At 33.4% G+C, this 13,547-nt stretch overlaps 1 protein-coding gene across 1 annotated transcript in view; it reads right to left on the reverse strand.

Annotated features, from left to right (window-relative positions):
* Window positions 1–12,617: 12,617 nt before the first annotated feature.
* LOC149530410 (uncharacterized) overlaps window positions 12,618–13,547 on the reverse strand; it is a 43,042-nt gene continuing 42,112 nt past the window's right edge. Inside the window, exon 3 of the mRNA XM_089808620.1 lies at window positions 12,618–13,442. Within this exon, the coding sequence (XP_089664746.1) occupies window positions 13,363–13,442 (80 nt within the window). The 3' untranslated portion in view covers window positions 12,618–13,362. The remainder of the gene's footprint in view (window positions 13,443–13,547) is intronic.

Here is a 13,547-nt window from a genome sequence, read left to right on the forward strand (position 1 = left end):
CCTTAAGCCCTTTCTTTTCTAGTTCTTCAAATAACTCAATGCACTAGGAACATCTAATAGACATTTTTCAATAAAAATGTGGATCTTTCCTTTTGTGGGTATGTGGAAAATGTGTTGGAGACAAAATTCCTCCAATGTTGTAAATGAGGCAAATCTTTTACCACTTTTCTTCTTGGTAGTGCATGAACCCATTAAGGTTATTTTGATGACAATGTTACGTGAATAGTGGGATATAACTTTTCAATAAGTTCATTCTTGATCTTATCTATGGATGTTGGGATGCTATTGTAGAGGTTTCCCTTGAATGACCATGCGTGATCCTTGATTATAAGGGACACCTAGTTGAAGATCACTACGATTTGGATCTTGAAGAATTATATTGGAGGAACTTGCTATTGTTGTTTGAGAAATAGTCATTGGATGAGTTTGTGACAATACAAAAAGGTACAACTATGGTAATGTGTGCACTAGATGTGGGTGGATTGTTGGAAAACAAAGGATATTGTATTGGATCCCAGGTGTGGTGGAAGATGTAGTTACTTGGGTAGAATTGTGAGTTATGCTACTAGATGGTATTGTGGAGGTGAGTTGAGATGAGACCGTTAGAGTAGTCCATAATGATAATATTGGTATGCTACCTACTAAGGTAGACATGTCAAATCCAACAAGTAATTCAACACCGTTTTGTGCAAGGAATAAACATATCGATTTGGGTATGTGGACAACAAGGCATATATGACAACCATTAGCATGGGGCATTTCAAATCATTGTCAACCTCCTCTTCTACACATGCTAACCAAATAACCTTTGTAGAAAAAAATCTCCAAGTGGAGAATGGGAGATAGTTTTGCAATAACAATCTTTGTTTTCTATTAGTGTTTCATTTTCACAAGTGCATTGAAATCCAGTCTTAAGCTTCTCAAGACACTAAAGTCAATATATCACCAATGAGATTATACATGGGCTCCTTGTTGTGGTCAATTTTGTCTTTACTCTTCATTGATCATGAAAATTACAAGTGCAAAAATGCAATCTTAGACTAAGGTATATATACAAGAGAACTGAGAAAACTAGGTTAGGACTCTATATTTTTTACCATTTTGGATTTTTGAGAATTCATATGCCAATAAGGAAAATGCCAATAATGGAAACTAATCTTTTGGATTTTGAAGACTTTGAAATTCTAATGAAAACTATGAAAAATGATGAGTTATGGGGTGTAAACCATATATCCTAATAGAGATTTTGAAAATTTCAAATGTAAATCGTCCTAGGAAAGACCTAAATAAGGTTGGGAACTATCTTGAGTTTGACTTTGGGATAAATAAAATGACAATTCTGACAAGGTGTCTATGAATAAGATAAAATTTGAGAAGAATGACAAGTACTTAAGAGAAGGTAAATAGAGATTACTATAACCAAATTCAAGAAAGTCAAGCTAATGTGCAATGCCATTAAAGGAACGCCTTAAAAAGATGTTACTTATATTTCAAAAAATGATTCTTGAAGTATAATACTTGACCATAGGACATGCATGCTTTTTTTTGGGATCTAGAATGAGGACCGTACAATATACAAATAATATGATGACTATGCAAGTTTCTAAATTCTAAATTCAAGAATGCAACTAAAATGTAATGCATGACTCTTGTGAAAGATTATAGACTATTATGTTAATCACATAAATTTTGGGTTGAGATAAATAATAGTTCTTGGACTCGTGTTGATTGTGTTTCTTTATTTAGGACACTATTTTGGATAAGGAAAATGCCAATAATGGAAACTAATCTTTTGGATTTTGAAGACTTTGAAATTCTAATGAAAACTATGAAAAATGATGAGTTATGAGGTGTAAACTATATATCCTAATAGATATTTTGAAATTTTTGAATGTAAACCTTCCTAGGAAAGACTTGAATAAGGTTGGGAACTATCTTGAGTTCAATTTTGGGATAAATAAAATGACAATTTTGACAAGGTGTCTATGAATAAGATAAAATTTGAGAAGAATGACAAGTACCTAAGAGAAGGTAAATAGAGATTACGATAACCAAATTCAAGGAAGTCAAGCTAATGTGCAATACCATTATAGGAATGCCTTAAAAAGATGTTACTTATATTTCAAAAAATGACTCTTGAAGTATAATACTTGACCATTGGACATGCATGCTTTTGTTTGGGATCTAGAATAAGGACCATACAATATACAAATAATATGATAACTATGCCAGTTTCTAAATTCTAAATTAAAGAATGCAACTAAAATGTGATGCATGAATCTTGTGAAAGATTATAGACTATTATGTTAATCACATTAATTTGGGGTTGAGATAAATAATAGTTCTTGGACCCATGTTGATTGTGTTTCTTTATTTAGGACACTATTTTGGATAGGATTTTGATGGTGTTCAAACATGACAATCACAGATACAGAGTATGATTGTAAGACAACTAATTAAAGAAACCATTTTGTGTATATTCAATAATTTTTGAAGTCGCAAGTTTCCACATGGTATAAAATGACAATAGATGCAAGTAGTACCAACCTAAGGTCAAAATGACTTCATTGAAATTTTTCAAACCTATCACTTGGTGGTTTCTTTGTAAAGTTTATGCAAATTCTATACCTTTTAAATTAGACTTGAATTTTTTCCTTGATTGCTGAAAATGAACTTCTTAATAATCTGAAGAATGAAGGAGTTGTCAACTTTAATTCTGATCTAAATGTTATTTATCTTTGCAATAAATATGAACTGGTATTATTGCTTGAGGGAGAAAACTTGTGATTATTGTGTATCCTCAAACTACAATAATTCCTACCCTATATATCAAGACCAAAAGGCATGCCCCTCAAAGGGATGTGACCCTACTTAGGTTGGCTTATACATCTCTCTAGAAAATCGGCATGTAGAAGAAAGTAACACAAATTTAACTAACATAACTATTAGTTATGATTAGTGTATAATGTAATCTCTGCCTAAAGATCGCCCCCCATTATAGAGTCAAAATTGATGTATATATATGCCATCTATGATCTAATAGGTGAAGATAAAAGTGTGGTCTGCACTTTCTCATACAAGTATAATTGTCGATGTTAATATTTAACACTCCCTCTTAACATGATAATCATACTGAGAGATAACATATCTAGCATCATCAATTATGATGAATAAGCAAAGATTGATACTCTATATCTATTTGAATATTCTTTAGCATATAACATCATGGAACACATGATATCAAGTCATATAATTATCTTGTGATATGACTTATCACTTATACTAGTGATGTTAGTATTGTATGTAATACATTACATACATGATAAATATGAAGAATGATTAGATTCTTCATTTATCCAGGTTGTGACTCATAGGAACTGGTAATCCTATATCACAACTTGATCTTGAGTTCAAGATCTTTTAGAACACAGGATAAAGACTGAAGAATGATTTCTTCCTTTATCCAAGTTGTGATAAATAGGCATAGAAATGCTTATTTCACAAATGATCTTGAACTCACCTAGATCTAACAATTGTTCTCTACTATTCAATACATTATCCAACGGATCATCATCTCTCATAACGTCTCTTATACAAGTATTCATTACCTCAAAGATCCTCACCTCTTAAATAATGAATACAAATGGTGGAACCCATAACAATCAATAGCCTAATAAAAGAAAAAATATTTTATTATAATTGAAAGAATACAAATAAGTTACAATTCAACCATACCAAGTCTTTTCCTAGAGTGATCTATCTTCGCTTTGGATAGAGGTTTGGTGAGTATGTCTACCATCTGATCTGCAGTGCAAATGTATTTTAGTTTCACAGTATTCCTGTCTACCATGTATCTTACATGATGGTAAAGAATTTGAATATGCTTGGATCTGTCATGAAAAATTGGATTCACCAAAAGCTTGGTGGAACTCTGATTATCACAATGAATAATCATAGGATTCATGGCTTGCCCAAATAATCCCACAAGTAACTTCCTTAACCAAATTGCTTCTTGGGAGGCCATCGTTGCTACAATGTATTCAACTTCTATGGAGCTTTGAGCTAATAAGGATTTCTTTCTACATATCCAAGATATCATTGCTAATCCTAAATTGAAACAACATCCTGAAGTACTTTTTTTAATCTTTAACACTTCCACCCCAATTTGAGTCGGTGAATCCATGCAAATCTAAATCAACTTTCTCATATTTGAGTCCAAAATTAAGAGTGCCTAGTAGGTATCTCATAACATGCTTAACTACAACTAGGTGAATCTCCTTTGGCTCACACATAAATTGGCTTAATGCATTAACATCGTAGAAAATAACAGGTCTTGTATTTGCTAAGTACATAAGGGACCCAATCATCTATCTGTAGAGAGTAGAATCTATGGAAGGTGATTCTGTTGCTGCTTCTTTAAGCTTGTGTAGATTAATCTCCATTGGAAAATACATAGACTTGCAATTCCACATTCCAAATCTCTTCAAAATATCTGATGTATACTTTCCTTGATTAAGTATGATACTATTAGAATTATGTCGTACTTCCAGTCCTAGGAAGTAATGAAGGAGTCCCAAGTCTTTCATCTTGAATTCTCTGATTAGATCTTTCTTGCATTGATCTATAAGATGATCATCACCTGTTATTAGTAAATCATCCACATACAGTATCAGAATTACCATATCATCTTTATCTATTTTATAATATAAATTTGGATTGACTTCATTTGTGGAAAATCCTAAGACGGTGAGATACTTATCAATTCTTTCATACCAAGCCCTTGGAGCCTGTTTAAGCCCATAGAGAGCTTTCTTGAGCCTACAAACAAAAATGTTAGGATCATGAGTTTCAAATCCTTCAAGTTGCTCCAAATATACTTATTCTACAATTTTTCCATTTAGAAATGTTGTTTTTACATTCATCTGACGTACTTTCCATCCCTTCGATGCTACAATTGTTAGGACTACTCTTATAGAGGTATATCTGGCAATAGGAGCAAAGATTTATTCATAATCAATCCCTTCTTTTTGAGAGAATCCTCTGGCTACAAATCTAGCTTTATATTTCTTAATGCTACCATCAGTAGCATGCTTTATTTTAAATATCCGCTTGGAAGAAACAACAGATTTTCCTTCAGGTCTTGGAATAATTTCCCGAATATCATTCTTCATGATAGATTGGTATTCTTATGTTATACCTTCTTTCCAAGCTATATGTTTAATAGCATCTGAAGGATTGATTGGTTTTGTCTTAGACAAATCATTCATGTTTGTTTTATAACTAGAATTTTTATTAGGTCTTTTGCTTTCTTTGATTGTTCTTGAAGGTGCAACAAAATCTTGTGCTTCCTCAATTGGTTTAATGACCCAAAGTGGTTTTTTCTTTGAATGTTGAGTTTCTCCAAGATTAAGATTTTGAATTTCATCTTCAATTTCTTCTATGTTCTCCCTCTGGGACTCAAACTCATTGTTTATTTTAGAACTAGGTAAAGGAGAAGGTTCTTAATATGTTAGGGCTCTTTTAAATGCTAGATCTTCTTAAAAAATTACATCCCTACTAAGTTCAATACTTTTTTGTCCAGGTATGAAAATCCTATACGCCTTAGATGTTTCACTATACCCTACAAAAATACCTTTCTCCCCAGAGGGTTCTAACTTGGTTCTTTTTTTCTTTTGGAACAAGGATATATACAGGACACCCAAAAATCCTAAGATGACTTCTATTGTGTTTAACCTTAGTAAGGACTTCTTTAAGAGTTTTATCTATAGGGTAAGAGTGAGGGATTCAATTTTGAATATAGACAGTAGTACACGAGGCTTTTTCCCAAAGATAATATTCTAGATTTTGATAAAATATCATAGCTCTAGCAGTTTCTATAATTGTTCTATTATTTCTTTCTGCTACCCCATTTTGTTCTGGATTATAAGGAACAGTGTGCTCCCTCTTAATTCCTATTTCTTTACAAAACCTTTTAAACGAATCTGAGGTGTATTCTCCTCCATTATCAATTTTAAGAGTTTTAATTTTATGTCCTGATAAGTTTTCAGTTAATTGAATTCTTTAAATCTCTTTAGGATTTCTTCTGATTCTTTGCACTTTAATAAGTAAATCCATGTTTTCCTAGAGAAGTCATCTATGAACAAAATATAGTACTAGAATCCTCCAACAGAAGGAACAAACACAAGAAAGCCCACATAAATATGAATGAATTAATTCCAAAACATTATTTATTTTTCTAGTGCTCTCATGAAATGAACTTTTGGTGTTCTTACCCAGTGAACACCCTTTGCATATGCTTGAGTGGTTTTTATTTAGTTTAGGTAGACTAGTAACCATCTTCTCCATTGTTGATAAGATTTTGAAATTTAGATGCCCTAATCTTCTCTGCCATATTTCATTTATGTCTGCAGCTTCATGAATTAAGGCCTAAAGAGGTCGACTAGATTCTAAATTCATTTCATACAAATATCCTTTTTTTCGACCAATCAACTTCGCTTTCATGATTGAGGAGTTCTTTGCCCAGGTTATTACTTTACCCTCCATGAATGCAATGTTACGCCCATCATCTTCAAGTGTTGTAATTGAGATTTGATTTCTTTGTATTCCTGGTACATAGAGTACATCTTTGAGAAGAAGAGAATTTCCTAATTTTAGTTCTAAGGTGTAGTTTCAAATTCCTTAGACGAAATGTGCTAAATTATCAGCAATGGTAACTTCGCCATTAACCTTTTCTGATATAGAGTCTAGTGCTTCTTTGTATCCTATTATATGTCTAGAAGACCCACTATCAATTATCCATGCTTTACTTGAGATTTCATTTGAGAGTGATGAATACAATACACAATTCCTAGGATCATAGGTATCTTCTTTCCTAGTAACAATTGTACAATTTGCTTGTTGTTTAGAATTTTTAGGACAATTAGATCTGTAGTGTCCAAACTTTTCACATTTGAAACACTTTATCTTGGATAGATCTTTCTTGGGTTTGCCATTCTTTTGATTTCCCTTTTTCTTCGTGAAATGCTTCTTCTTGCCCTTATAGGAGTTTGTATTAAGAACATGAAGTTCTTCACCTTCTATTTTCAGTTTCCCTCCGTTCTTTAATTTTCTAGATTCTTCTTGAAGACAATCCCCTTAAGTCTGTTGAAGTCAGGAAGTTTGTTTCTGGTACTTATTCCTTGTGCAAAGGTTTCCCATGAATTTGGTAATCCATCTATAGCCATTAGTGTTAATTTTGTGTCATTGATAATGGTTCCTATACTTGACAGTTCATCTGTAATGCCGACAACCCTTAGGAAGTAAGAATTCATTGATTCTCCTTTCTTTATTGGTATGTGATCTAGTTGCCTTTTTAGTGTGAGAACTCTCATTGCATTGTTGACCTCATATGCATTTAGTAATGCACTCATCATATCAAATGTTGTTTGATGTTTTGTAAGCATGGGTATGATATCATTTTTTACTCCATCTAATGTGATTTGAATGGTTTTCCTATTTCCTTTGCTCCATATAGATTTATGAGGTTCAACTGGAGGTTGTTTGGATGCTTTATCAACAAATTGTTTTACTTCATTTTCTTCAAGAATCATCACTATTCTGAATTTCCAGGCATCAAAGTGTTCTTTCCCATCAAATCTGTGCTCAAGTTTGATTGTGTATGCCATTAAAGGTAGGAGAAAGGTGCTAGATATGTTTTAGGTCTGATTACTTAAATTTGCAGAGCCTAGGTTCGACTATAAGAGCTCTGATACCATGTAAAGTTTCTGTAAATTTTGTACCTTTTAAATTAGACTTGAATTCTATCCTTGATTGCTGAAAATGAACTTCTTAATAACCTAAGTATGGAGGAGTTGTCCACTTTAATTCTGATTTGAATGTTATATATCTTGGCAAAAGATATGAACTGGTATTATTGCTTGAGGGAGAAAACTTGTGATTATTGTGTGTCCTCAAACTACAATAATTCCTATCCTATATATCAAGACCAAAGGCATATCCCTCAAAGGGACATGACCCTACATAGGTCAGCTTATACACCTCTCTAGAAAATCAACACCTAGAAGGAAGTAAAACAAAGTTAGCTAACATAACTATTAGTTATAATTAGTGTACAATGTAATCTCTGCCCAAAGATCACCGCCTATTCTAGAGTCAAAATTAATGTATATATATGTCATCTATGATCTAATAGCCAAAGATAAAGGTGCGATCTACACTTTCTCAGACTAGTATAATTTTTGATGTTAGTATTTAACATTCTTATCTCACACAATCGTGTCACACTGTACTAGAACATAAGAGTCCTCTTGTAGGTGCTCATGGAGTTTTTTTCCTTTTCCTAGGTATCGTTGTTGCATCAAAGAAGTTTTCTCCTTAAATAATAAAATACCTTTGGATACATATGATGGGGATCTTAGGTGGATATTATTCCCTCCCCTTGCACTAAAATAAGAGAATATTCAAAGGTGAACTAAGTGACCTCTAATTTAACAAGTTTTTGACATCTACCTTATTAGTTTGTATAAATTAAGATACTCAAGTTTCTAATTGACCTTATTGGCTCCCTAGGCACGTAGTCACGATCATAACTATCATCCACTCTTCGGATTGAGATGATTTCAAGTTTTAACCCACATCTCATTTAATGCCAATCAAAGGATTTTCCAATTTGAGGATATCTTCTGGCGGTTATCATTTCCCCTTCACATGCCTCTTTAAAAAAGGTTTTAATTTAACAAATTGCCAAAAATACCAAAAAATCAAGACACAAGATTAATTAAATTAAAGTACTGTTGATTAATGTAGGAATCATGCATACATGCACACACATTCATTATTAGAGAACCAAACTAGGTGAGAATCGCTTGTTCAATTTTAATGCACCAAATTTGAAGTGTAAATTGCTTGATCAATTCTTAACTAATGTCAATTTTAGACACAAAAGAAAAATGTGAGTTTTTATTGTTTTTCCATACAATGTTCTTTTTATGCATACTAATAATAAAAGTGGCTTGCTTTTGATTCAAATGATTAAATGCTACTTCTAAGGCACAGGCTAAAATTCAAATGTTAATACCAAAAGTCTAGATCTAGCATTTAATTCTCATAATCCAAAAGTGCACTTACATTGATATGAATATACCCAAATTTATGAACAATTTTATTTACATTTTTGAAGTAAATGTTGAAGAGTGCTTCACAACCAATATCAACTTCCAATTGGGCTATTGTTGTTATGTGAGTTGGTCCCTAATTTTGTTTGATTTCTCATTCTGATTTCTACTATTCTGCTAGTTCTTGGACCTTAGTCTTTTTATGTTTATTGGTCAATTTCATCCAATAGATGCAACATTTTAACATAGTAAATGTAATGCTTGAATAAGCATATATTTTAATACTACGAATGTGATGCTTTAACATACCCAATGCAATGACCCAGAGAGCAATTGTAATGATTTGTGTGGCAAATGCAACAAATTGAATTGCATATGCAATGATCTCTTTGTCACTTGCATTAGATCAAAACATAAAGGTAGAGAAATAACAAAGTTTCAACTGTGAAGATTAGGACATTAGCCAAAGCGTTGTAACTCAATTGGTTGGGCACAATTAGTGAGGATGATGGTGCGATTGACATTGCCATCCACCAAGGTTCAAACCCCTGGAGGCGTGTTTGGGACAGGTTCGACCCTTGGGTGACTTTAACGGACTGGATTCCCCTACACATGGCAACTTAGCCAAATGACGACTTCTGGTTTAGATATACACTTACTCATAATGTTGTAATCAACTATGTAATGGCAAAGATGCCAATATCTATGTATTCCGGTTGTTTCCATTAAAAAAAAAAGATTAGGACATTAGTGCTAAATAATTTGACATGAAAAAATATATTACAATATGATAGTTTAGGAATTAGAGAAAAACTCATTATAATTAGTAGATAAAACAAACCAGATAGATTGATTTATGATAAGAATAAAGCAAATACGAGCATACAATTATGACACATCAAGGTATTCGATGTGTCATTAAGTGCCAAGAGTGCATCATTTCTCCTTACTATTTGCATTGAATGAACATATCATTTCTGTTTATAGGTTGCATTGAAAGAAACATTTGCCTTTGTAGAGATGAAAAAATTAAGGATTTGATGTTGCTTCATGCCAGGTTCATCATTTGTAATGAGGGCTTTGTTTTAGATTTGGGACCTACAATATCAATACAAATCTAACTAGATTGATATTTGTTAACCATAGTTAGTAATCCCCAATATCGAAAGAGGAAGCAAGAGAATGCATAAACAATAGTAAATGGAATCAAATGAAAATAAAAATTGTTTAGTCCTCCTTTGTTTTTCTCCTTCTGGATAGGTACTCAGATTATGCTCAATTAGACAAAATAATAATTCATAGTCTATAACTCATGCCATTGCAAATTCTAAGAATAAGCTCTCATTATATAGAATTTCTAGATTTTCATCAAAATTCCACGATTGATTAGATTAATTGACTATGATTGAAGAGTTGAACTCAAATTGACTGATTTGTCAAGTATAAAGATTAATTTGTTTACTCATTAGATTAGGGAGTAAAATGAATAGTCTAGACAATTAACTAGATTGATTGGTTTGTCAAAAAAAATGGTTTTGATAAGAGGACCGAAGAAATGAAATAGATGATTGAATAAATGGATTAGTCAGAAGAGATGATTGAGGAGCTAGGAGATGTGATTGATTACTAGACTAAAACTTAGTACTAGTTAGAACTAATAAAATAAATACAATAAAATAAATAATAGAATTTATTTAAGTATACATGGGAGATACAAATTGTTGGTAAACAGATTTGTCACTGTAGAATATGCCCAACGGAGTGTGTGGCAAACCGTTCACAACAGTTGGATAGGCCCTTGGTATCCAGCCTTCCTCTGCGTTTAGAGGGGAAGCTCCCTCGTAATATGAAATTTGTGGATTTTTCAATAAAGATAAACAGAACTTAAAAAAAGAAAGAAAGGAAAACCATTGACAGTGAATGCACCACACGCCTTCAATGTTTTCATAAAAATGACTTAAAAATTAATGAGAGCAATCAAGGACTATGCTTGAGAACTTTCACCAACACAATGCTAATTCAACCATTCATGAATACTCACACCATATCATGGGAATACTCATAAATGAATCAACACTTTAACAATTTAGATTCCTCGGAGAGAGAACACCAAATGTACTTCCTTTTATTTCTTGCACCAAGAAAGAAATAAATAACTGATTACACAAAAACAACAATTGTACACACTTTCCAAATATTGCTTTGTTATCAGAGCATAAGTGTTCCCTGTCTCTAAGTCCCAAAAAGTCCCTTATTACATTCATTTTCAGGAATTTATAGCTATTCTAAAATAACTAACCTTTCGGGTTCGTAACTACCTCAAAAGTTAGAGTTTTTGAAATTGGAATCAATTTGGAAACTGACTCTAACTCTAACTTCATATGAGTAAAAATTCTAGATCTTAACTCCAGTTAAAATAAGTGACATAAGTCACTTTTCGCTATAAGATAATTAAAATATACTGCAGAGAAAAGGCCACGATTCTGATTTTGTTGAGGTAGCCTCTTTGTGCCAATTTAATGGTAGACTTTTTGTTCAACAAGAAGCCATTTTTTTGTTTGAAGGCAAGCTCATCTACCTCTGCCATCCATTCATCCTGTGTGATAAATCTACTGTGACTTTCATAGCACTTATATCCTCTGAAGGTAAAGTCTCCAGTTTGAGAGAAAGTTTCTCCAAGACTTGAAAACTTCAGCAACTTCCTTGCCCTCGAGTGTCTCTTCTTTTTGAAGGTCTTTTTTGTATAGGATAAGATTGATATTTCCATCTGTATTGATCATGTTGCAAATACAATGGACTCCTCTTATGTCACACTCAGCACGGTCATCTTTAAATACCAAGAGAAATTCAGGCTCAACTGTCGACTTGATATCCATATCTCTGAGCTTCAATGAATATTCATATAGGCACTAAAGAGTTTATAGAGATGCCTCGGTCTCAACCTATCCATGCTGGATATGTCAATGTATTGGGGAAGAGTGTTTCCAAAGTTTTCTAGAGGCCGAGGACCAAGATGAGGAGGAATGCGCTTATATTGGCCATCCGGTGTCGTGCGCAGCATATGGGCAGACCAATCATTTCCATCATCCATGATAACTCTCTGTCTTGTTTTCAAATATATGACTTTTTCTATGTCACACTCATTACATTGGACCCATATATAGTCATCTGTAAAGTTTCCAATCTCACTGGTTACATTTGAAATGGAGATGTGCTCTCCTACAAGTGACAATGTAGAAATATTCTGCCAGTTAAATATTCCTCCTCCTAAATTAAGCACGTCAATTTTGTACATATAATCCAGATCAATAGACTAAAGAGTGAGAGCATATATACACTGATCACTTGAGAGAAACTTGACAGATTCACCAACCGTGCCAGGAGGAAGAGGAAGCTTTCTCAGGATCCCATCCTGATATATGTGCAGAGCAAGGGTGTTTGTCATTTTCCATCCTTGGAGTATGGGCATATATGATCACTGAATTTTTCAGAGCATATGGCTGGTACTAAGAAGTTGTATGCTAGGAATTGCGGAGAGCATCAACTTTACAATGATACCCATTTCATTTTAAGTCAATATCACTTGAATATCTTAGAGTCACTTCTCATTGAGATGTTTGACAAATAGTTTATGTGCGGTCAATACAAAGAGACGTCAGATAACCGGCTACAAACAAAGGCTCATCCTCCTTTCTCATGGTGTCGCGGCTAAGAGTGTGAGATATCTCTCATCTTCTCAAGCATTTGGAGTTCATGTGTAATCCACACTTGGGTTATATGTATTGACTACCTAATGCTTGAGGTGGCTCATTTCTTCATACAATTCTCGTGTGTTTTGAAGGAATTCTGTCAAATAGCTCACGCGCTTTGTCTTGAAATTTTATACTATCCATGCATATCCGCCCATATGTCTTCTCATAAGCTGTGCTCACTCCAATCAATTGATGATATTTGGTTTGACCATATGAGCACACTTGTCTTGAACGTATTTGCTTGCTCCATCATTTGGCCAAATCTTTGAACCGATTAGTGACATTGAATTCTTTCCATGTATACTGCGGGAGGAAAGGCCGGAGATCACCTGAGCATTAGAGATTAAAGAATTCTGTCAAATAGTTTAGTCATATTCTAAATGTGCATTCCATCAAACAAGTCGAATCTACTGCCTTTCTTGATGTTTTAACTTCAACGCCTATGCTCATGTTTTGGATTAGAAATGAATGTCTCCTCCATCTTCTATTCGCTGTAGCTATATTCCCATACCACAGTCCGCCACCTTTGCTGTTGACAATAATCGGTTCCTTCCTATCTTTTCTCCTTTATACAACTCTGCAAGGAATTAACGTAGTCTACAATGTCAAGTTCACTAATGTAAATGTGTGGTGCTTTTGTAGCAACCCGTTGATGCTTTGACTAAAACAATGGCATAAGCTT

Source organism: Cupressus sempervirens, chromosome 11 (assembly GCF_028749045.1).
Source record: "Cupressus sempervirens isolate cs-2001-9-10 chromosome 11, ASM2874904v1, whole genome shotgun sequence".
Lineage (NCBI taxonomy): Eukaryota > Viridiplantae > Streptophyta > Pinopsida > Cupressales > Cupressaceae > Cupressus > Cupressus sempervirens.